The 26,891-nt window shown below is 40.9% G+C and overlaps 1 protein-coding gene across 2 annotated transcripts in view; it reads left to right on the top strand.

Moving 5' to 3' along the window:
- Nucleotides 1-26,891, top strand: part of tmeff2 (transmembrane protein with EGF like and two follistatin like domains 2) — a 344,646-nt gene that overhangs the window by 196,358 nt on the left and 121,397 nt on the right. For both annotated transcript variants that reach the window (XM_003217424.4, XM_008104769.2), the window contains exon 5: nucleotides 13,833-13,929. In XM_003217424.4, the coding sequence (XP_003217472.1) occupies nucleotides 13,833-13,929 (97 nt within the window). The remainder of the gene's footprint in view (nucleotides 1-13,832; nucleotides 13,930-26,891) is intronic.

The following is a 26,891-nucleotide window of genomic DNA, read 5'->3' as shown; positions in this document are numbered from 1 at the left end:
ATAATAAGGAGGGATTAAGGAAAAGCCTATTAAACATCAAATTAAGTTATGATTTTACAAATTAAGCAACAAAACATCATGTTATACAACAAATTTGACAGAAAAAGTAGCTCAATACGCAGTAATGTTATGTTGTAATTACTGTATTTACGAATTTAGCATCAAAATATCATGATATATTGAAAACATTGACTACAAAAATGGCTTGGATAATCTAGAAGCTTGGATAAGCGAGGCTTGGATAAGTGAGACTCTACTGTAACTTGTGAAGCATTGGGTACTATGCACCATGATGCATGGGATGGAGAAACCCTTTCTTGCTCCATGTCAATGAATGCAATGTTTCAGCTTGCATCACTCTGAGAGTGAGAAAGAGGAGGAAAGTGAAGGGCACCAGGGGACAAATGTGAACCAATATATTACGACTGTACTTAGAATCCACATTTAAAGTTTTGGGTTTTGGTTTAAAAAAAAAAAAAAAAAGAAGAAGTCATATTTTCCTATAATGTATTTTTCGCTGAATCCAAAACAAATTCCAAAAACCTAGACAAACAGAGAGAAATGACCAATCAGACCTGTAGGCCAACCTTTAACCACAGAAAGCATCACAGAACCCAGAGCTTGGAAAAGTTACATAGAAATGAAGTATGAGCACCAATGGAAACTAAATGCAAGCAAGATGTTGTAATGTTGAAACAATAAAAAATATTGTAAAACAATTTTTAAAGGAAAAGTTACATTTTTGCAGGAAATTGTGCTCAGGTACACAAGATCTCCTGAATAAAAACTTTTCATATTTATCTTCAGTTAATTTGAGTAGATTGTTCAAAGTTCTAGAGCAGATAACAGATATTACTTTAATATGTTAATGCTTTTTTAATAACTGGAAAAGGAGCATTTTCCCATACGCTGAAAAATTAGGCATACACTTATATATACATATTTCCATAAATTAAATACCTCTTGATTTGTTGGGAATTATTTTTGAGCATACTTTTGTTCTCATATCTAAGGGGGATATGTTTTTGGACTTTATATTAATACACAAAAACATAGATAATAGTGAACCTTATTGAAATTAAGGACCTCTGACCCAAGAATGCCATAGAATCAGGCTGGAGGACCTAGTAAATGGCTAGAGAGGAAATGTTTTGTTGGACACGGATAAAAGAAATTGTGAATATTAATCCCACAGCTATGGGGGGCTTTATTGTATGGGATTTGACTCATATTCCGCCATAAGTCACAGTAATATTGTCAAGATACCTAATCCAAAAATAAAACCCCACTGATTCCAATGAGACTGACTTTCAAGTAAAGAAAGATTGAATGCTGACCAAGTCTCTTGATTCCTGTGTGAATTAGTTATATTGGGAGGGGTGGGCAACCAAAAGAGAGCAGGTTCTAGAAGAAAAGTTGTGTTCTGACCGATATAGGTTTTTCACTCAAATAATGGGATTTTTAAAAAAACACAGATTTAAGCATTGTTTGTGAAAACAACCCAAGTCACTCTCTCCTAATGTGGAGCTTAATGAAACCACATTGCTGTTTATAGTTGCTGCATATGTTCTTTCCTTCTGTAAGAAAGCTGTTTCCTTTTAAAATAAAATTAAAGAAAGAGGAGAGCTGTAAGTGTTCCCAGTGCTCTACTTGATAATTTTCTCTAGTGCGTTTTCTCAGATGCAGTTCTTAAAACATTATTATTTTTAGATAGGCATACTCTTAACTATTTTCAGATATTGGCACCATCAACAACCACCGGGATTTGTTGTTATTGTTCCATACATGGCACTATAATGTAGGTGTAGGATAGGGTGAGGGTTGCTGTGCTTATCTCCGTGTAGGGAGATGCCGTGTTACATGGAAATTTGAGCTCCATAATATAGGCAAAATGTGTAGGGAAGCATCTACGACTCCCCATTTGAACATGAAAATCAGGGGTGACTTTGGGTAAGTCACACACTCTCAGCCCCAGAAAAAAAATCATGACGAGGCAGGTTTACCTTACAGTTTCCAGAAGTTGGAAATTACTTCAACAATAACAAAGCATCTCTTTGTGGCATGAGATCACTGCTTCAAGGAGGAAAAGTACAAAAAGAGATTACAAGCATTGCCTTTTCCTATTGGTATCAAAGTCTTTAGCGAATCTGACCTCTCCAGATAGTCTTTTCTTTGCATGCTAGGGAGAGAAAGAAATGGTGCCTGTTCACAACAGTGGCCTGAGCTCTTCTAGCACTTAAACAAGGGGTGAGAAGTACTTCCACGTACCATTGTTGCAACTATTACTTCTTTCTTCTCAGCCTGTCTTTGTATCATTCTAATGTCCACACATCCATGCATGAAAAAAGCTCTCGGCCATATAATTTCTGCAGTTTTTAGCAGCAAAGTGATATGGTTAAAAGATCAGTGAATGTAATGGGGAAATGAGTCTGGTAATTGACTTGACAATTTATAACCTACTTTTCAATCAATGTTAGGTTCTGAAAGCAGATAATGACATTAAAGCATCCAAACATATAACAACAACAACAACCAATCAGCAAGGTTAACTCAGCGGCCGAAAGAATAAAAGAAGCTCAACTAGATTCCATCATAATTTAAACACTTCCCTGTAATAGAGTAAAAGGTGCTCAGAGAATCGGGCTCTCAGAGCAAGCCTAATTTTGGAATTCTCAAGCAAGAAAGAGTTTCATACATGGAGAGATTGGAAAAGTTCCTTTGAGTAGGTAAGGCTCCCCGAGGCTATACGTCTATGGCGTGAGTCTTGAATCATTACATTTCAAAGTGCTCTCAGATTCTGGATGAAAAAATGCTTTTTGAATATTAGTACTACTCAGAGATGCTGGTGGATGAATATAAGTGTGTGTGTGTGTGTGTATATATATATATATATTCTCATATATAGTAGAGTCTTGCTTATCCAATGTAAACGGGCCAGCAGAACGTTGGATAAGCAAATATGTTGGATAATAAGGAGAGATTAAGGAAAAGCCTATTAAACATCAAATTAGGTTATGATTTTACAAATTAAGCCCCAAAAGATCATGTCATACAACAAATTTGACAGAAAAAGTAGTTCAATACACAGTAATGCTATGTAGTAATTACTGTATTTACGAATTTAGCACCAAAATATCACGATGTATTGAAAACATTGACTACAAAAATGTGTTGGATAATCCAGAACGTTGGATAAGCGAGTGTTGGATAAGTGAGACTCTACTGTATATGTATATAAACACACACACTCTTACGTACATACCATCAATAGTGAAATATTTGCATACAGAATCTGTGGATATGGAGGACTCACTACATATGCACTGAGTTGCTGAACTTGCAGACCAAAAGGTCCCAGGTTCAAATCCCGGGAGCGGAGTGAGCACCTGCTGTTGCTCCAGCTCCTGCCAACCTAGCAGTTCGAAAACATGCCAATGTGAGTAGATCAATAGGTACCGCTCCAGCGGGAAGGTAACAGTGCTCCATGCCGTCATACTGGCCACATGACCTTGGAGGTGTCTACAGACAACGCCGGCTCTTTGGCTTAGAAATGGAGATGAACACCAACTCCCAGAGTCAGACATGACTGGACTTAACGTCAGGGGAAACCTTTACCTTTACCTTTACCTTTACCTTTACATACCATTTATAGGGAGGCATGCAGACTAGAGTGGGTAAAGAGGCTCTGTGCATGAAAAAATGCTTCCATTATTACTTATTGAAACCCTCTGCTCAGAGAGCAGTTGTGTAGGATGAAGCTCTTTTCACTAATCTTTTCACAATTTCTGAGATGCATTGTAAGAAGAAATGCACCTAATCTCCAGAATTATTTCTGGATTTCAGACTGAGTGGTAGTTGGAGTACACATGATTGCATATAGGTACCTTGGAGATGAAATGAGACCTAAATCTCAACATGAAATTCATTTATGTTGTGGTAATCTCTGAGCGGTTAGACGCAATTTAACCCTCTTTGGGGGAGATTCCACCAAAAAATCAGCAGAGTAGCAAAAGCAAAGCTTTCAAATGCAGCAGTTACTTACACGGGGCGAGCAAAGAGAAGCCTTTGACCATTTAGGATTGTAATGGACTGCAGAGTCTCAATAAAAGTTCAAAAAGTATTTATTCAGGTAAAAAGAACTCCATTGTAGACAGAAAGGCTTGGGAGCTGTCTAGTTTACTCTAGACTGGTTTCTAAGGAAAAATAAGAAAGGAAAAATAACAAACATCTAAATAGTTACATCTTGCCAGGAGAGATGGCAGGACGTGTTGTTAGCTTGAAGAACAAAGGGAGAAGAGAGAACCAAAATGGTTCCAACCTCATGGTCCAGTTTATTGGGGCCATAAAAGACATTCTGACCAATGGGAAGTTAGTGTCCCTAAAGATTCACATTTCTACTAACTTCAAAGTAAGGGATGTGACGTACACAGGATAGAGTGAAACACAGTAAAGCCTGTCTAAGCATGCTTTGGAAACAGGGAAAGGATTCCCTCAATCTAACTCTATCATCTATCTAACTACATCTAGATTTGAGTAGTCCAGGATAATTCCCAACCATTTATGCGTCATGTATACCTTATACATAAAGCCTGAATACAATTTTATATATTATTTGAAATAATTTCATGATTGAAAGAAATCTGTGTACATTCAGCAATCAGAAAGCAAAGGTGTCACTATCTCCATCTCCCATTTTAGATTTTGAAGTATTTTGGAGTTCTGGATAAGAGGTACTCAATCTGAATACTGCTAGTGTCTCACAACTAGGTGCAAAACAAAGACAGGAAACAAATGACATTCAGAGACATGCAGCAAAACCAAAAACGGGACATTTCATTATCCCAATTCAGAAATCAACATTGTTCAATCACATTGATATCCCATCTTAGGAGATGTCATTTTGTTTCCCTTTCCAATACATGATTATCTGTTTATGACTACCTGGAAAACAGAGATGTATCAAAGGAGACATAGAATTTGCATGCATTTTCTGCTGTTGAAGGTGCCTGCAATGGCTTCTGTGTTGCCTGAACTCCTTTTAGCAGATCTGGATAGTTGCCAATTCACTGTGGCTCAATCCCACACTCCTCTGGTGATATTTGAATGGCAAGCCCCTGTGGGGCTGGTGGACCGTGTGGGAGGTTTCCTATAGGACAGTGCCAGAATCATGTAATCATGGGAGAATGGCAAGCAAGGCCTTTCCTGTAACAAATGAATCATCTCTTAGCAAGACGTCAGCATTAAACGATTCTTGTTGCATAAAATCTGGGCTCTTACATGAATCTCTTGGCTCTCACGCTGCTCAGACTCTATGCCTCGCTTGCATTGATGGAACTCTTGATGTTATAATATCCAGTTATAGCTCTGCTCTCCATGCTGAGGCCTTGATTGAAAGCTCACTGATATCACTGATATCAGTGTTCATGTTTTCAACTCTTTCAACGGCTTTTGATTGGGATTCAAGTTAGCAATGGAAATGGTGGTTAATTTCCTTTTGCGGGTGCTTGCGTGGGATATGCAATTTTGCCTTAAGGAGAAGATTATGGGCTACCAGCAGAAGCACACTATGTCACACATACACATACAGTATTGATAGCAGATACAGTTATGCATTTTTCTATTCATCTTCCCTCTAATATGATTTCTGAGTCTTTGCCAGAAATGTGAGCAGATAGCTGCTCCTACTCCGACCCCTTGTTTCACACCCATTCATTTTTCTCACTTTGCAGCTTTCAACTGAGCAAATGCATTTTGGGGAGCTTTTGTGTTGTAATGTTCAGAGAGGTAGAAGATGTATTGATTATAAGAACGAATGCACTTTCAGCCTTTCTCTGAGGGGATGTTGTGAGGGGATTTTATTCACTTTATCGAAAGGTGTTGGTGGTGTTTAGTCTTGTGCATTTTGCCAAGATTGCTGGCCTCCCTCTGTGTATCCGTTAGCAGCCTCTCACTCTCTCCTCTGTCCTTTTGACCTATTTTGTCTCCTATGATAACATGAAAGCATATAGTAGTATCCCTTCATATAATGTTCACATTGTCACATGTTTTTATTTTTCTATTTTTTTAAAACTTGCCTTAAAATCTCCCTGTCCCTGTATCTTTATGATATTTAGCACTATAGGTGTCCCTCCACATTTGTGGTTTTGATTTTTGCAGATTTCATTGTTCATACATTTGATTTACAAGATTCTGTCTGCAAATCTCTCTCAGTTCTTTGATATGACTCTGGTCAGTTTTCTCCAGTCATGCTGGAGGACTTAGAATTATAGAGAGAACATCTCTAGGAATCTCTAGGTCTTCCAATGTGATTCCATATTCAGCTTCCACAGGAAATTGACCATAGAGTTGTGTTTGAAGACCCATACATTCTTACAGAGCTGTCCTCTCAGGTAAAAAAAAATGGCAATTTCTTTGTTTGCTGTTTTCTCACTTTCATGTTCCCTTAATCCCAGTGAATTTAGAAGACCAACTATATTACATATTTTTCGACCAGATGCAGGTAGGAAGAATGGGCTGGTGTTATGGATAGCTCTTTTGGCCAATTCCTGTGTGCCCAATAGCTCTCAATTGATCCAATCTAAATTTATTTATTTATAGTATTTATATTCCGCCCTTCTAGCCCCAAAGGGGACTCAGGGCAGATCACAGAACATACATATGTGGCAAATATTCAGTGCCATCTATAGACAGACAAGACAGACAACTGAACATAGATAGGGGTGTATATAGGCTTTTTCAGCTTAGAAGCTATTGCTCAGTTCCGGCCATGGGAGGGTGCAGTCGCTTCATCTTCCTGCCGAAGAGCTTTGTTCATAACCTCCTCCTTTTTTGATCAAATCACCGGCATTTCCTTATGTGTTCCTTAATATCTCCCCACTTTTTGAAGCAGTCCCTATTTATCTACTTTCATTTTGCTTTCAAACCATTAGGTAGGCAGAAGTTGGCCTAAAGGTCAGGAACTCACCCTGATCCAGCCTTCAAACTGTCAACCTCTTTGACTGACAAGATTTATTGCAGCTGGTGGTTTAACCTGCTGTGCTGAAGCCCAGCACATTCAATCATTAAAATGGGCAATATCCCCCCTTCTGCTCCAATATACTGTAGAGTACATTAAAAAAATAAAGACCAAAATTCTGTTAGTGACATATACACACATAATGCAGATTTACATACATGAGGTATTGTGGTGTACTGATGACAGAATTGGGCAACTCACACTTTCCCAGTCTCAGTGGAAGACAATGGCAAAGCAACTTCTGAATTAATCTTACCGGGAAAAATCCATGAAAAGGTTGCCAACTGCCATAAGTCAGAAACAATTGAAGATATACAAAAGCAAATGTCTTGATTTGGATGTTACTTAAGGAGTTATTCAATATCTCCTTATGTAGTGTTCAACATCTTTATCAGCAGCTGTCAAAAGTGTGTGAAATTGCCAGCATTGTGTAGTGCTCGACAAATCCAGGAGACCAAGATGTGAACCCTTACAGCCACAGAGAGCCACTGGATGTCCTTGGGCAGGTCACACTTCCTCTGCTAAGCGAAATCTAGATGTCTAGAAGGCAATGATATGATTGCTATGAGTTGAAGGCACATAACAACTACTAAAAACAGCAATCCAATTGTGATATATTACATCAAACATAGCCCATTACCCTTATATGTCGATGATGATCTTTGATGGGCTACAATATGGTTTTGGGTTGCATATAAATAATTTTCCAGGTACAATTTCTTCAAAAATGAGGGGAAATCTTGTAATGTTATTGTAAAGGACCATGGGGCATTAGAGCCATGTAGATAACTTGGTGCCCTCCAGATACTGTAGTTTGGATTCTAAATGCCATAATTCTTAGACATTGCACATGCTGAATGGGTATTTATGAGACATTGAGTTCAGAACATGTGCACAAGGCACCAGGTTCCCCAACTCTGTGCATAGACTTCACTGTGCTTGATGGGCCATCTCTCATTACTTGTTGTAACACATAACAATACATGAGTAACACATAAGAACACATGTAATTTTAGAGAACCATACATTTTGAATTGAAATGAACAAACACTGATAGGTCTCCGGTGGCCTAGGGGATAAAAGCCTTGTGACTTGAAGGTTGGGTTGCTGACCTGAAGGCTGCCAGGTTCGAATCCCACCTGGGGAGAGTGCGGATGAGCTCCCTCTATCTGCTCCATCTCCATGCGGGGACATGAGAGAAGCCTCCCACAAGGATGGTAAAAACATCAAAACATCCAGGCGTCCCCTGGGCAACGTCCTTGCAGACGGCCAATTCTCTCACTCCTGACACGGAAAAAAAAACTTATTAGGTATTTCCGTGAACACCCTTCTGTTACTTAGGGCAGCTACTCAGATTCAGCATGAAGTTCCAGTATCTCAATCACAAACTATCCTGTATTTTTCTTTTTCATAAATATAGTCCCATTGTCCGATTCATGTATGGCATCAAAGAACTGTTGATCCAAAACACTGTTATATTAACCCTGTTCTTGCTTCCCTTGTCATGTTCAGTCACCAGATGATTGAAGGGTGACACTTGGTGACCTTTGCTCAATTGCTTGGCATTCAATAAAGGATGTATGGGTGACTTGATCTGTGGGTAGTCCCTTATATATGATCAGGAACCTGGTGTGAACCAAACCCCTGGATCTCAAGTTAACACTGATGGAATTGGGTAAATATGAAAGTGAATTGCATTACTTTGAAAACCCTTTACTTATCTGTTACCTCCTGCATTCAGAAGGGCTTGGATGCAATTTTCACACAGTTTTGTGGGATTCAGGGTCTCCAAAAGCGAGACTCACATGCAGCCCTTAGGGCACATTTGCCCCACCCCATTTCTGAGAATGGTAATTCTGACAATTTCTCCAACAAAGCCCTGACCATAGCTACATAGCCTTGATGGGTCATCATTCTACCTACCCAATGGACTGCCCCAATTGGTGGAACTATCATGAGATTATGGAGAATATACTGGAAAATGTTCATGTTTCAAGTGGCATATAAGAGACAACATTCAAAAGATCTGGAGGTTCTCTTATGTATATCCCGGGGCTGTGCATGGATGCATTTTTCAAAATAGGCTCCGGCTGTTTCGGCTCTTTTCCCTCCGCCATTTTTTTCACAGCTGCAATAGACCACGTGGCTGCCAAAAACGGCTGCTTTCCTTTTCTTTCGGCTACACATGGAGTGCAGAGAGGGAGGCAGCCACGTGTGCACAGGTTTCCCTGTGAGGCTTTGAGCCCTGCTGCCTGCCTGAGCTAATCAGAAGAAAGCTGCTCACATGCTCTGTGTTCTATATCAGTGCCTTCACTGCTCTTAGGATCTTGCTTTTGGACTCAATTCCAATCTTTTCCTTTGGCAATTTCATTTATTTATTTATTTTTAGTTTCATGTCTTTATTTTATTTTTTTACTTTTTCACTAGGGAAGTGAGGGTGGGCATGCATTTTGGGGTGTGTGAAAGGCATTTTGGGATATGTTTGTTTCAATATTGGGGTGGTTTACTGAAGTAAGGGAATAGCCTGACTCCCTTTCCCAGCAGGGAGAATTTAATTCTTCCACAGGTATAGTTTAAGGATATGGGGAGACAACCCCAGTAAAAGAGGTTTCGTAAGTCTGATGTATTAATTCAGGTCTAGATGAATTGTATTAGAGGAAAGGACCCCAGAAGCAGTAGTTTCTAAAGCCTGAGCCTATCCCCCTTCATATGTGTGTGTGTGTGTATGCATTTAGGGTCTGTGGTATGGGTGCTGCTGGGTCAAGTGACCCGGCTTTCAGGAGAGGGAGCAGAAAAGGTACTACTGAATCTCAATCAGACCCTCCCACAGGATACTTTTGTGGGGTTTTTTCTAGAAACTTAAAAAAAATCCCTAGAAATCAGGGAATGTCCGAAATGTTCTGAAACTTGGGTTGGCAGTGGTAAAAATGTTCTCCAAGTGGGACCATTTTCATCCTGATAGCCCTAAATACGACGGAAAAGGGAGCGTTTAAAGTTAGGGTCAATTGCTGTCAATGGGCCAGATCTTCCTGGAGCAAAAGCAGATCTTTTGGCCACCAGATTGAAAAATGACGTTTTGCCTTCCCGAATTCAGGAAGGTCCCAAATGGGGTTTATCTGAATTGCACTCTCCGACTATGTCCACCCTTGACAACAAACCTATATCCTATATCATTTTAGTAGATTTACTTGTTAAATATTCTAGATGTAACAGGGAAACACTTTCTATTCCCATTTACCTTTCTTAAAATGACTTCATTTTCCTCTGTAGAGATGTCGTCAGTCAACCTGTAGAGGCCAGTGAAAATTAGAAAATGGTGCTAAAAAAGGAAGGGGGGGACAAGGTAGAAAAACAGCCCTCAGTCACCTTAGAAAATGAACATCTTATCCTCTGAAGCTTAAATAGCAGCAGGAAATAAGGAGAAAATAACTCTTTCTAGCTTGTCTGGTTTTATCAAGGCACTCATCTGCACAGTAGGAGGAAGACAGAGATGGCAAAAGAAAAGGGGAGCAATTCACCTTAAACAAATTTTATCACCAGGCAACATCATAAAGTCCAGGGAAAGAAGGGGGGGGGGGGAGGAAAGGAGGCTGCTGTTTTAACTTAGCACTGGAACTTAATATCAGACCAGTTATTCTTTTAATTCAAGAAATCTACTAAAATTGAAGATCTATTTGTTATGTTCCAATAAAAATGGATGCTGTATGTATGTGCTCAGTGCTTTTTCTTCAAATGTCTATTTACTGTTCATAAGCCTTCCATGAATGCTGAGAGCTTTGGATCAAAATCTGAATGCTGCTTTGTCTTCCTGAGCTCATGTTTAGTGCATAAGAAAAGCATGCCAGTTAACAATATAAGAGTATATCATAACCGCACTGAAGATGAAGAAGAAAATAGTGTCAACCTTTCTAAATTAAATTAAAGTTCATTGGAAGGTGCTTTTCAATGATATTAAAAAGTCAATGGAGAGCAAATAATTTTTACCAAAATAATGCAAGAGCTTTATTTGGCAGGTTTACAAAAGATGTAATTGAGCTCTGTAATTCTTGGCACATGTGCGAGGCTGTCTCCTTTGGGAAATGTAAAAATGTTTTATAGATCATTAACTTGCATCTTGAAACATGACTGTGAAGAACAGCTAATGCAATATATACCAGCCTGGTCCATGCATTCAGATCTTCTGCTGAGGCCTTTCTTTGAGTGTCTCTATTAAAAGCACAAAATGCATCAAACACGGGACAGAGTTTTCTCACCACTGTCACTTTGATTCTGATTTGCCCTCCTATAACCCTAGTAGTCATATTGCAGTATTTCTGCTATCCAGTACAGTAGAGTCTCACTTATCCAACATTTGCTTATCCAAAGTTCTGGTTTATCCAATGCAGTCTGCTTTTTAGTAGTCAATGTTTTTGTAATCAATGTTTTCAATACATTGTGATGTTTTGGTACTAAATTCGTAAATACAGTAATTACTACGTAGCATTACTGCGTATTGAATTACTTTTTCTGTCAAATTTGTTGTTAAACATGATGTTTTGATGCTTAATTTGTAAAATCATAACCTAATTTGATGTTTAATAGGTTTTTTTCTTAACCTCTCCTTATTATCCAACATACTCACTTATTCAACATTCTGCAGGCCCGTTTATGTTGGATAAGTGAGACTCTACTGTATTTGCATTTGGTGGGGTTGTCTTTAAGAATTATGGTAATGCTTTTAATTGATGGTTTCTTGTTGCATTTGTTGTCATGTAGTGTACTAACATACACATTGTGATAGAGCTGGGCTTTACATGTAATTACATTTTTGTTTAATAGATATGTGAACTGTGCTTTTAAGTCAATCCTCTATATCCATAGCTTCTGTATCCACAGATTCAATGGTTTGAAAATATTTTCCCCAAAAGAGCTTCTTGATTTTGCTATTATAAGAGATACTATTTTATTATGCCATTATATATCATGGGACTTGGACATCCATACATTTTGGTACACATGCGGGTCCTGGAGCCAAACCCCAGCAAATACCTAGGCCCAATGTACCTTGGGTCTCCCACAACCTCATCATATGGACTAGTTTGCCCATTGTACACTGCTTGTTTTCCCCTTTTGCCACGGAGCCCATTATATGATGCACATCTACTTCTGGCTAGGCTCCATGGCGAAAGGGGAGAGCAAGCAGTATACAATGAAACAGTGAGTAGACACTTCCTGCCATGGGATGAAGCCAGTTGTAAGTTGGACGATGACGGACACGGGACAATGGGTTCTCCACACTCCCCACTGGGACCCCAAGGATTTGCCACAATGTGTGGTGAATCCATATGCCAATGTGATAAGGTCCCAAGTAGGAATACAAAACATATGGCAGATCAAGCCAGAGGAAAAGAAGGAGGAGGTGTGATGTTATTTGAAGAGAAGGAGGAAATATAATGTTATTTGAAGAGGTGGCTTTAAAGCCTGTGTACCCATCTCCTCCACATTTCCAACAATTGCCTGGTCTCATTGATTCAACATGAAGCAGGCTTTATGTATATTTCACTTCAGCAATAGTATACCAAAAAACAACTGGAGGAGAGGGAGGAGCACTAGTGTATGCATGCAATTTCTCACATCACGTATCATGTTGACTGAGGTAGTGAGTGTTATCACAACTAGAGGCAAAATCTCTACATAGTGCTTTGAGAAAAGCTCAGTGTGCATACCCTCCATTTGTCCTGATTTGATAGTCCCAATTAATCTTTTGTCATCCTATTCTTTTATTTGATTTCAAAATGCCCCAGTTGCCTCTCCTTGCTATACTTTCTCCTTATATTTCTCTCATGCAAACTGAGTTTCAAGTGCAAATATAGTTTCTACTCAATTAATTCAGTGTAGATGAAAGGAACAGAGAAGGTGGGAACTTAGACTTCCCTGCGGACTCATCCAAGAGCAAACTGCTGTAGCTTCTCCTATCTTCTGTGTTCTTTCTGACTAAATGTTAATCAGAAAGATTAACATAATGTTAACTGAGTGTTATTTCCTCTAGAACATAATTTTAGGGAATGGAGGGGGTTCTGGATCTATTAGGGATGTTATGTTATTTTTTGACCCAGTTTTGTCTGGCATCTGGACTCATTTACCCAGTTTACGACATCCTATACCAGTTTCTGTCACTACCTAGATTGGAAGGAGGAAAGAGATATATGAAAAATAATATATTTTGAAATACCAAGAATTGACAGTCTATTTGGGGAGGGGCAGGATATGAGCTATGTATAATAATAATATTATAATAACTTTATTTTTATACCCCTTCTCTATCTCCCCAAAGGGGACTCAATGTATCATCTCTACCCTGTCCTTTAAAGTTGTCATCTGCAGAAGTCATCTGCTCAAATATGTGCATACAAAGGCATGAGTCTCTGTATGTTTGAAAACTTTAAACAATTTGTTTTAAAAAAATGTTTTCCCAGAGAAATTGTGGTTTTGTGCAAAAAGGGAAGTTGCAACCAAAAGGCCTCTTTTATGCAATATTTATAGTAAAGTCTCCAAAACAGTTAAAACAATTGCTTAAAGACACTTATAACCTCATTCACTGGGGGTTGAGTGAGATTATGTAAAGATATATAACTTCAGATAAAATAAAATCCAAGCACAGAATACTAGTTCCAAACAAATATAATTAAAAAAATAAAAATAAAGCAAAATCTAGAATGTAGCAGATTTACTTTTCTAATCTTGTTAAATACATATATGGATAGTTTTCTCAATTGATAAGTTTGCAGGTTAAGGACTAACCAACTGACATGTTTCGATTTTTGTCTTTCTTTTGCAGGCAGCGAAGGTTCTGGAGAAACTGTTCAAAAAGAAACCTCCACCTGTGACATTTGTCAGTTTGGGGCAGAGTGTGATGAAGACGCAGAGGATGTCTGGTATAGAAATCTATTGCTATGCTCATTTGTTTTGGCAGGCTTGGTTTTTCCTTACATGACCTTTTCTTCCAGGCTGCACTCAGATGCTAATATTATTGGTTGCCTTTGAGGTGGAAGCAGAATTATCTCTTCTTTCTGCTTTCCGCTCTCTCCATGTTGAAAAGTTGTTTTGCACAGGCATGCTTTCATCTACACTAAATGCACCTAACCTGTTTTTGAGCAATTCTACAAATACAGATTTATAGATCGGCTATGGATTGCATACAGGGTCCTGTGTTAAGCTATCTTTGAAAATAATAATAATAATAATAATATATATATATATATATATATATATATATATATCTCCTCCCGTTCATTTGTACATTGACGACCATCTTCACGGATGGAGTGTTGAAATAACAAGTTCAGTCAGCCCTCCAGATTTGTGGATACTGTATTCAACTATCCACAGCTTGAAAATATTTTTAATTAACCTTGATTTTGTCCTTTTAAATAATAATAATAATAATAATAATAATAATAATAATAATAATAATAATAATAATAATAATCTTTGTATTCTGCCCTATTTCCCCAAGGGGACTCATGTCAGATACCAACATACAATGGCAAACATTCAATGCCTCCGTAAAACAAATAAATACTGACATGAAATCCCAGAAAAATCCCGCATATGAAAATAACATTAAAACCTAACACCAGATTAAATCCTGACATCAGTAAATTAAACTACACGTAGTCAAATGAAATTATATAATAACATAAAATCTAAACAAACATCTACATTAATTTACAACATCCAACTAGAGTTCATATGTTTTCATATGGAAGATTTTCAAACTCAAGATCCAACCAGATTATTTTCTGCAATCTATTGCCTAGGGAGATTGCCATGCCATGGTCTAGTAATGTGTTTGAGGATTGCAAACCTTTTCTCATAGAAAGTTGGAACATGCCAGCATAGCTCTTCATCTTATTACACAGTCTCCTTTATAGCACTAAGCTATCTGCTTATCACATCCTCCTATAGATCAGTCATCCCAATTGGTGCTTTGCCATTCATAACCATGTCCCTTCATTTTTTTTTCTGAGCAGAAGAACTGTGCAATTTGAGATTTGGGGCATTATTGTGAGAGTCTCCCATTTCATGTTTTCATTTTGCAGTTGCGTAGTAATGTGGTTCTGAGTTTCCGTGTATGTGTAAATCTCTCCGTATCTCCTATCATAATAAATATGGATGACATAATAAATATGGATATTGCAATTTCCATCCTTATACACATTAACTTCCCAAATTATCTCAGCAGTATATTTCTCGCGAAGAAACCAAATAGAACCAAAAAACAACTGCAAAATTATTCAGTCACCTTAAAAAAAATGAAAGGAAGTGAACAAACTGAAAGGGAAAGTAAAAGATATGCAACTTGAGGTCCTCTCTGTCCGCTTGTCAGAGGTTGAATGGTCATAGCTTCAGAACAGGGAAGTGGAGCTGAGAAAAGTGACTCCTACAAGACACCCACAACACCACATGGATTCTTCCAATCTTGCTGCAGCACTACTGTTAACAACACTGGAATGAAATGCTTTCAAGAGCCTATTCACAGGCTTCCCCCATGAATTAAAAGGTATGACCATACAACAGGGAGGAAACTTGGGATGTCACAACTTTGAAATGACACCATACAATAAGTAGTGTGAACACTCACTGTTAACCAGCCACAAGAGCATACCCTAACCCTCAAACAATAATGTTCTAGGGTACAGAGCAACAGATTCAAACTATAGGAAAAGTTATAGCAGATCAGCAGTGGAAAACAATGTCTCATAGTATGGAGGAGGTTGAAAAACAGCAGCTCAATGGCTGTTGCGAGTGCTTTGATTGTGTATTTCTGCATGTCAGCAGTTTGACTGAACGGCCCTTTTGTTATCTTACAACTTTATGATTCGATGATTCTACTACACCATTGTATATATTGGGATTTGAGCATCCACAGATTTTGGTATCCACAGTAGGGGCATGGCACAACTTCCTGAGGATACCAAGGACCCAGTACTTAGAGACTGAGCTCAGACTTCAGCAGGATGTTTCCCTATTTTTAAAGCGGTGCCTAGCTCTCTAATGAGGATAAACTATCTGCACTAAACTATCTGCACTTTTTACTATCTGCACGTATTAAACTATCTGCACTTTTCTGGCCCACTACCCCTTTTAGGAGCCAACCCAGGTTTTTATCAAAGTGTGCTTATTGTTTATTGGTTTATGTGATTTTATTTCTATATGATTTGTTTTTATGGCTGAGTGTTATATTGCTTGTTGTCTGGACTTGGCCCCATGTAAGCCGCCCCGAGTCCCCTCGGGGAGATGGGGCGGGGTATAAAAATAAAATTATTATTATTATTATTATTATTATTATTATTATTAAAAACAATATTAAAACATGTTTCTTAAGTGCTGAGGAATGCTGATGAGAGGAATCCTAGATTGAATAAAATGTACATATAGTTTGGGACTTAATTCTGCTCAGTATTAACACACAAGGTAGGGTGTTGCAAGAAAAAAAAAACATTTCCTGCATTAGTGATATGTTTATGCATGTTTCTTTGCACATAAAATAATATTTAAAATATTTTCACAGAATAAATCCCACACTACAAATAGTCTCCAAAACCTGCAGTTTTCAAGTGCTTTATTCCAGAAGGAAAATATTTGCCAAAATTATTAATTTTTTGCTCTGAGAATTAATTTGACAAATAATTACATCCTGGCTCTCGAATCTATTTGACAAATTGCAATGTGCCACTGCGTATTTTTTGGGTTTACAGTAGAGTCTCATTTATCCAACATAAACGAGCTGGCAGAATGTTGGATAAGCGAATATGTTGGATAATAAGGAGGGATTAAAGAAAAGCCTATTACACATCAAATTAGGTTATGATTTTACAAATTAAGCACCAAAATATCACGATGTATTGAAAACATTGACTACAAAAATGTGTTGGATAATCCAGAACGTTGGATAACTGAGACTCTACTGTATTTCCACCCAAGGCTTTGAGGGCCACCAGTCTTTTCAGGGCTGTCCCAAGACAGCTTGATGCCTGGATCAAAGAATAAGATGCTGCCAGTATTGAGAGAATGGGAAGTTATTTTAAAGAAGAATGCATTTGATGAGAGTCTGGAGTCCTTTATAACTACACAATGATAAGATGTTTTTAAGATGCACTCTTCTTAAATGTAACACTTATTTGCTACTATCAATACATATCACTGGAGGAAGCGCCACAGAATTTAGTGGGGTATATGTCAAGATATATGTATAGGAGGCTAGCTGTGAGCCTGTTTCATTGTGTTCAGCCAGGCCTATCACTTCATTGCCACTTACCCAGCCTGGTCTACCCATCCATAGCCCTGCCAGCCTAGGGCAAAGGTTTCTGTAGCTCTTGTAAATCAGCAGCCCACAAACTCAAATGAAAAGTCTGCCTAGATAAAAAAAGAAATGCCATTTGTGATTACATATACACATGATGAGATTCAGCAGATGGATGTATAAACACATCAGGGTAAACTATGTTTAATTCAAGGAACATTTTAATAGAAAGGGCTTTTTTCTTTACTTGATATTCCAAAACAAACATGACAGCTGATTTTCATCAGCATCTTTGTGGGTGGGAGAATATCTCACTTGTTCAAATAAACATATCAAAATCTGTAAGTACTGTCTTAGAAGCAAGATAATGTATATATTTCCCAATAGAAAGGGATGTGAATGATTGGTTAGAGAATGCCATTGAAGTGGTGATGGCACACACACACACACAGCTGTAAGATGTGGGAGTTTCTTGATAAATATCAAATTAATCAAAGGAGAAAAAGTGTTTGCCTTCAGTCTTTTGCTTTCAGAAAGTTAGCTTAGCTAGAAGGTAAGCTAATCGTAAAAACTGTGACATAGACACTGAGAACTGGGAAGCCCTGGCCCTTGAGCACTCTAACTGGAGGTCAGCTGTGACCATCAGTGATGTGGAATTCGAAGAGGCACAAATGGAGGGCGAAAGGGAGAAACTTGCCAAGAGGAAGGCGCATCAAGCTAACCCTGACCGGGACTGCCTTCCACCTGGAAACAGATGCCCTCACTGTAAAAGAACATGCAGGGCAAGAATAAAACTCCACAGTCACCTATGTACCCACCATCAAGATACTACACTTGGAGGGCCAATATACTCAGACAATGAGGGATCACCTAAGTAAGTCAGAAGGTGTTGCACCCTAAGAGTACGAGAGCACTCTGAGAACCACACAGAAGCCAGGTATTCAAGTAACACAGTTTATTGAAGGTTATATATATATGTCTATATGCAAGTAAATATCAGTAAGAGTAATAAGAGTCAGTAGTCCATAATATAATGTTCACAATAGTTCAAAAGATGGTTCTTCAAAGTCTGTTAAAGTTGTAATCCACAAACAGAACACAAAAAGTTCCAGCAAAGTATCAAAGTCAGCAAACAGCCAGTAGTTGCAGGAATCAGGGACAAGACACAGCAAAATTGCCAACTGTAATCCACATGGAAGATATCCCTTGGAGAGCAGGGAAAAACAGGAGTAACAAGGAGAGGTATACTCGTGAGTCACAAGGCATGAAATGCAACTGGATATCATGGAAACAGCATGGGAACAAGGGAAAGAGCAAGTGACAGGAACGGAGATGCTACTCCCAAAAAAGGCAACGTTAACACTGCAAGGAAAACAAGGCACGAGGTCCCTTTAAGGAAACCTCAAGGCTACCGTTCATGAGATCCAGGACAATCACAGCTTCCCATAGGAAAGTTTATTAACTGAAGTGTTTGAGAATCAAACATTTACTTCTTCTCAGCACTTCTCTTTGACTCCTATCCTGTGAGATAGATTGCCTCCGATCAAAAGACTCATCCTCCCCTACAACAACTCCATCTGGTGAATTTAGTTATTGAGTTAACATCGGAATGTTCTCCAATTAACTGTTCCTCTGTAACCAAAACTTCAGGCACCTGCAAAGCCAAACTTCAGGCACCTGCAAAGGCTCTGATCCAAATCCCAGAGAGGCTCAAAATCTAAATCAGCCTCTGAGTCCCCCTCCTGTGGAGGGCCAGATCCTGACGGCTGAGCTATAACAGAAGGAAACCTATGATGATTTCTGATTTTACTCCTTTGGAGCATCTTAGCCCCTTAAATCCATATAAAAGCTCAATGAGTTGAAGTGCTCCATAATAATTTACAGGTCAGCTTTTACACAGGAAAAACAGTCCAATACAACAATGTATCAATTACAAGTAAGGACTCGTCTACATGGGAGTAATGCCCCACACTCATGATGCTTTTCATCTTGTTTTCACAATACTCCTCCACTTCCAATATGTATTGCAGGGTAAACCAAGTTAATTCAGTTTGGCCTCACGTTAAGAGAAATCAGGGGGTAATTTTGAGTTTTCCTGAAACTTTAGAGCAACAATGCAGTTCTGGTGCAGTGTGAACAAAAGGATCACATAGGATTTGGATCAATTAACTGGCCAGTGAAGATGAGTCCTAAGTCTCATTCAGTCCAATGGTATTTTCTCCCAGATCATTGGGAGTACTGTAAAGCTTAGAAAAGTTACTTCTATAACTCTCATAATCCATGGCCATGATGAGTGCTGCAGTACCCTAAGTGGCATTTCTGAAGTCTGGGGATTGCTCCATACCTCCAATTTTTAAGGGAGTGGGAGGTAGGGGTGGAAAGGAAAGGTGCTGTATGACTATATTCCAAAAGGCAGCAAGGCAGAGTCTAAAGAACAGATTAGGTCATCTACAGACAACAGAAATGACTTGGAGACACACATCATCATCATCATCATCATCATCAACAATAACAACAACAAAGCATTAGCAGCCTTTCATGTTAGCAAAAAGAAAAAGTAGCAATCATTCTCATACTTTTTCTACAGATGCCATTTTTTATGATCTGATCTGATATGCAAACACTATTCAATTTCTTTAAAAATGCAACAAAATGCTAGATTTCAGTCAGTTTGGAACTGCCTCCACCCACAAAGGCATAAAAATAGGAGCCACTCTGCTTGAGAGAACCCACTCAGCATGCTGTTCTCAGTCTCACAGTCTCTCTTAAGGATTGTGATTAAATCCATGGGGAACACTCTGGCCTAGAATCTGCATCTCAAACAGAACGAAGCAAGTAAGTTGCTAACAGGAGTGTTTTACTATGCATATATTACCTGTCAGGCCAAGAACTTTAGTCCAAACTTTTTCAAGCTATGCATATTATAATTATGCATATTATAACCCCATGTTTGCTGGGGTTAGGAGCCTAGGACCCCCGCAAAAGAGGAAAAACCATGAATAAATCCAACATTATTTTACATGAGGTAATGCCTCTCTAGATTCTCCGGTATGATTCTATGGTTGGGTTTTGCCCAAAGTTGACCATAGAATTGTGCTAGAGGACCTAGAAATGCCCAGAAAAAGATCACCAGGATCAAATAATCAAAAATCAAACCTGCAAATATGGAGAGCCAACTGTACATCTGTGCTAAAGGATCTGCCAAGCTAGGTTTAAGATGGGTTTGTTACTTTACACAGCTTTACGTAGATAGCTTTACAAAATGACTCCCCCATACCAACCCATCACTCCATTCTTTTGCTCTTTATGGAAAGCCCAGGTAATTGTGCTACGGAATGTAAGTGTTCATTTGGTCTTGGTGGCAAGCAACCCTTGAGCAGTATGGCAGGATGCACTCTTAGTTTCTTTTAATTACTTATTGAAAACTGAGCTTTTTAGTTTGGCTTTTCCCAGCCCTTGCTTTTTGGGGGCTATCTCTGAGGTTGCATAATTGAGATTTTATAGGGACTGTTTTACTGTATGCACAGAATTGGCCTTTGTAGGCAGGAAGCATAAAAATATGCATTTCAGTTGGCAATCCAGTGTCCTTTCCTCACAAACACATGATAGCCACTTTTACATCTCTACTGTAAGATGTAATGAATATTCACAAATTGTATTGTCCTCATTGAGAAAGTATAAAAAGGTAAAGGTTTCCCCTGATGTTAAGTCCAGTCGTGACCGACTCTGGGGGTTGGTGCTCATCTCCATTTCTAAGCCGAAGAGCCGGCATTATCCATAGACATCTCCAAGGTCATGTGGCCGGCATGAGTGCATGGAGCGCCGTTACCTTCCTGCTGGAGCAGTACCTATTGATCTACTCACATTGGCATGTTTTCAAACTGCTAGGTTGGCAGGAGCTGAGGCTAACAGCGGACGCTCATTCTACTCCCAGGATTTGAACCTGGCACCTTTCGATCCGCAAGTTCAGCAGCTCAGCGCTTTAACACACTGTGCCACCAGAGGCCCCCTTGAGAAAGTATAGGTCAAGAAAAAACCTCTCTGGAAAAAAGAATGATAAGCTTCCAAAGGTATTTTTATATATTCTTTTTAAAATATATAAATTACTATAAAACATATCCTAACAAATCGCAACACATCACAGCCCAACACATAAAAACACACTATGGGCCCTTCCAGACAGGCCCAAAATATGGGACCTTCTTTGCTTTTACCTGACATCCAAACAACACCTCAGGTAAAAAGTGAACTAATGCACAGAAAACTAGGATTTCCCTGTTTACTCCATATTAATTTGACACCTGGAAAGATCCAGACCTTAAGCTAAGGTCAGAGCCGGTCCAACAATGAGGCGAATTAAGCAGTTGCTTCGGGCGCAAAACATACGAGGGCGTAGTCGAGACTGCTTTTTCTGTTGATTTGTTGTAAAACATGATGTTTTGGTGTTTAATTTGTAAAATCTTAATGTAATTTGATGTTTAATAGGCTTTTCCTTAATCCCTCCTTATTATCCAACATTTTCGCTTATCCAACTCTTTTATTTTTCAGTGATTGGTTTGGGGGGGGGGACCAAAATTCTGTTCGCCTACACTTGAAAAATACCTAGGGCCGGCTCTGGCTAAGGTTTGGATCTTTCCAGGTCCAGGCTTATGGTAATTGACTCCTGGAACTACTTTTGCAGTCTCGGTGGTCAATCCCAACAGCCATCCCAGTTCTTTGGGCTCCTGGAGCTCAAATGAGCAGAAAGGTGCCCACCCCTTCCCTCCAGTGCCCCATTTCCCACAAAAAAGAACTTAGTGAGGGGCCTGCCGGCAGCACAGACCCCTGTGCATAATACTCCTGACGAGTGAAAATGGCATGTAAGGAGAGTGGGGGGAGGAGGGAAATTTTGCAGACCCTCTGCTAAGTTTTTTAAGGAAAATGGGGAGCTAGAGAGGATTCGGATGCCATCACCGGTCAACCCTTGGTTGGCCCAGCATGGTAACTAGCACCCCTCAGGGAACGGTTTCAGCATGGGGACAGAAACATGGGAAGAAGCGGGTTATTTTAACCTGCTTCATCTCGGGTTTCTACCATTTCTGGAAGGACTCTGCATCACATGCATTCCACCCGCTCACATGTGCAACATATGACTTCCCGTTTTGACAATACTTTACAAAAAAACCAGATATATAAAAATCAAAATTTCAACCCAATCCCTAAGTTTTTTTTCCCTTAAAAAACTTAGCATAGGGTCTGCAAAATTTTCCTCTCCCTCACTCTCCTTCTTGTCATTTTCGCTTGTCAGGAGTATTATTCATAGGGGTCTGTGCTGCCGGCAGGCCCCTCACTAAGTTTTTTTGGGGAAAACGGGGCTGGAGGGAAGGGGGTGGGCAGTGCACTTTTCTGCTCGTTCGGGCTCCAGGAGCCCAAAGAACTGGGATGGCTTTTGGGATTGATCACTGAGACTGCAAAGTTTCAGGAGTGCAGAAATTATAACCACTTCTATCACCATGGGGCCCCTGGTGGCAAAGTGTGTTAAAGCACTGAGCTGAAGAACTTGCAGACCAAAAGGTGCCAGGTTCAATTCCCGGGAGCGGAATGAGCACCCACTGTTAGCCCCAGCTCCTGCCAACCTAGCAGTTCGAAAACATGCAAATGTGAGTAGATCAATAGATACCGCTCCGGCAGGAAGGTAACAGCGCTCCATGCAGTCATGCCAGCCACATGACCTTGGAGGTGTCTACGGACAACGCCGGCTCTTCGGCTTAGAAATGGAGATGAGCACCAACCCACAGAGTCGGTCACGACTTCACTTCTCATCAGGGGAAAACCTTTACCTTTTTACCTCTATCACCATGTTTCTTTTCCTTCTCCCCTATTCCTTCAATGGCATGGAGGGTATGCAAGCGCCACTGCTGTCTGCCCGTCCTTTTATTGGAAAGGTTTGTTACATGTTGTACTGGCTGGCTGCACTGTTGTGCACACCACAGAGACAGCTTTTTTGTAGTCTGGGGGCAATGTATAGTGCTTTGTTTTCCCACTCAAGCAGCAGAAGAGCTTAAGCCACCATAGTCCTACTGATTATAAGAGGATGAATGAGAGCCTTGGAGCTGGGTCTTGTCTCACAGGCACTTGCTTTTTCTACTACGGTGACACATCACTGTGAGCACAGAGGAATAAGCATGGCAGTTTTTTTCCTACTCCTCGAATGACAAGGAAAAAAGGAAATGCAGGTGTGCCAACAGATGTGGCTGGGTTGGTTTAAAAGAACAATTAATGTTATTTTTTACAGCAACAGCTTTTGCTTTTGCAGCCTCTTGTCCCCATTCAGACTCTCCCCTGGCATTTCTGGCAAATCCCACTTTGCAAAATTAATACTGTTCCCACAACTCATAATCATTGTCTGGTTTAGATTGCTTCTGTTGCTGTTTATAACATACAGGAGAAGTTGTGTATGGGATTTCGGGGGGGGGGCTTAAATGCATTTTTATTGTATTTATTGTATTTAACTGTATTCTAATCTAACACACAATAATGTTTGGTTTTTTAAAATTGTTGTATTTGCATTGCTTTAAATTGACAAAAGTATGCGACTGTTAACCACCTTGAGACCCCTTGGGGAGGAAGATATAAAGTAAATAATAATAATATTCCTACTCAGACTCTGGATCTTCGAGTAAAGGAAAAACCACTGTACAGAGTGTTTCAAAATGATGGAACTAATTTCAAAGCATCATGGCAACATTTTACAATTACACAAAAAGTTCCAAATGGTTTAATGAGTTATCACGTTTTACTAAGCATTTTGAATCAGAAACAAATCTAAAAAATAACTCCAGAAATTGAGAATATCTCATTAGACCTTATATCACCGTGTCACTATCTTGCAAATGACTGGGACTAGGGGCTGTTTGTGGGCTGGGTGATGCATTTGGTGGCAATCCTTTGAATTTCTATTCCAGTGGTTCTCAACCTGGGGTCCTCAGATGTTTTGGCCTTCAGTTCCCAGAAATCCTAACAGCTGGTAAACTGGCTGAAATTTTTGGAAGTTGTAGTCCAAAAATACTTGGGGACACAGGTTGAGAACCATTGTTCTATTCCCTCCCCCCTTTCTTTTCAGCTGACAAGAGTTTCATTCATGAGTAGTTCATGGTTGCAGAGATATAGCAATTTCAAATTGAGTCCATCTTTTTGAAACACCCTGTACTATAGCCATATAGTGTGGGACAGCAAACTCTTGTTTGGGTTTGGTAGCTGGAAGAAAATGCAGTGAAAGAGGGCTGAGACCTGCTGTCACCCAACTTCCAGGTAAAATGAAACCTTCAGCAGGAGCTCTGGGCTAGTATTTTTTTTCTCCTAATGTGCCAGGAATGGGCACAACATTTGAAACTATTGTACAAGTATTTCTTTGTTTCTGGGAAATTCCCAGAAAACTGGGAGCAAGGGGCAGCATTTGAACTATTACTTTGAGTAGTACTGCTGTGGATGGAGACCATGTGATCTGTCAGAACCCTGCTACTAGAGCCTGTATGTGGCTCTGAGTTTCAGGGTCACTGACATTGATAAGACACCTGCGTCTCAGGACTCGGAGAAGAAACGGCTGCTGGACTTGGCGGGGAATTTGCGCGGGGTTTTACTGAGCGGGAAGAGACTTTTCAAATGAGGGGGAGGGTATATAAAGGATGGTTGGCCGGAGTCTCCCATTCTTGGCTTTTCGGATGTTTATGTTTCCTGCAGTAAAGTTTCTGGTGTTATCACAGAGAGTCTCGTGAGTTCATTCAGGAGCGGCTGTGGTGAGCTGACACTAAGCCAAGAATATAGACACCATCCCGCCGTAGCGGTGAGGTGTAACATGCAAGTGGAGGATGAAGAACTCTTGGGCGCAGGAGGAGGAAGGTCGGGAAGGGCCACTCCCGAGCCGGACGCTGAGTTCCACCAGCTGGCGGCCCTGGCGTCATCCACCGCTTATGCCCAGCCAAATGGGGTAACCCAGAGGCGTGGAGTGGTGCGGGGAGACAGCACCGGAGGAGAGGAAGGTTCACCTTCCCCAGGCCCACAGAGGATGGTGTTTCTGGAGGAGAGGATGTCGGCGATGGAGACCACCCTGGCAGTAATGTCGAGGGCGATGGAGCGCCTGGCGTTTTTGGCGGAGCCAGAGAGAGGAAGGGAACTTCGGGCTGGCTCAATGTGGGACGTGAGCGTGGGAAGCAGCCAGGGCTTTGCAGACCTCCCAGCACCGAAGGGAAGGGAAATGCGAAAGGAGCCCGGCGCCCGGCCCAAGACCCAACCAAGCCTGACGCGGGTGGAGGAGAGTGACGACGAAGGGGAAAAGCCTCCGAGAATCCCGGCTACGCTCCCAGCTGAGACCCTAGTGCCCCTGGCGAATGCCGGGCGTGGCACAGGGCCAAGAGAAACAGCAGCGGGGCCCACTGGTCCGCAAGGGGGCTTGCGACGGGCGGAGAATTGGGGATTGCCACCACAGGGACCCCTACCGAGACGAGAGGAACTAAGGATCGAGTTTGGGGGAGAGTCCTCTGAACTGGACTTTTTCCTTACCACGGTGAGGGGCTATATGGAGGACAATGCTCACACTTTTAGAACGGAATCCAGCCGGATACGGGCCATTGGCGCGGTGTTGAAGAGGGGAGCGGCTAGCTGGTACGTTCAGCTGCACGCGCGGCGCGACCCATGTCTGGGGTCAGTCCGACGCTTTATGGGGGCCCTGGAGACCCGTTTCCGAGATCCATTGGAGCAGATCCGGGCGAGGGAGAAGTTGAAGACCGTCTCCCAGGGGCAGAGGTCGGTATCTGAGTATGCGGAGGAGTTCCAATGCCTCGCCGAAAAGGTGCCGGAATGGTCTGCAGTGACAAAGATGGAACTCTTCAAAGAGGGGCTCAGGCGGGAGATCCTCTCCTGGGCGGTGCATCGTGATGAGCCTGACACACTGCGCGGATGGATTCAGCTGGCGGGGCGCGTCGAGACATCGCTGGCCCAGGCGAGGAGGCACCGAGGAGCGCTACAGCAACGGCCGCAGATGAAAGAGGGGAGCCGGAAGGAGGGATCAGCCCCAGCCGGGAGGAGAGCGGAGCCGACAGGGAACGTGAGCGCCAGCAGGAGTGGCTGCTTTGTGTGCGGCCGGTTGGGCCACAGAGCTGCCGAGTGCTGGCAGAGAAAAGGGGAAGGCGGAGGCCAGCCCAAACCAAGAGCCGTGGCAGGAAAACGCGCCGAGGAAGAAACACCGATGAGGCACCATTCGGGGGGGGTTGGTAAGTCAGGACAAAGCTATGATAGTGGTCCCCATTCAGCTTGAAAATGGCAGCAAACAAGCAACCTGCAAAGCGTTTGTGGATTGTGGATGTTCCAGGAACATCATTTCCCCTGAATTAGCCGAGGGATTAGGATGCGAAAGGACGAACCTAGAATCCCCAATAGCATTTTCGCAGTTGGACGGATCCACAGCATCAGGATCGTTAGCTAGGTACAGTGCCGAAGATGTAAAGTGTAAGATAGGGAGTTGGGAAGGAAAGGTGTCATTTGTGATATCACAAATAGCCAGCTATAATGTTATACTAGGCATGCCGTGGCTGGGGCAGGCCAACCCGCAAATCA

This window comes from Anolis carolinensis, chromosome 1 (assembly GCF_035594765.1).
Source record: "Anolis carolinensis isolate JA03-04 chromosome 1, rAnoCar3.1.pri, whole genome shotgun sequence".
Lineage (NCBI taxonomy): Eukaryota > Metazoa > Chordata > Lepidosauria > Squamata > Dactyloidae > Anolis > Anolis carolinensis.
Note: the sequence above shows the minus strand (reverse complement) of the source record. Positions and strands in the feature narration are given on the sequence as shown.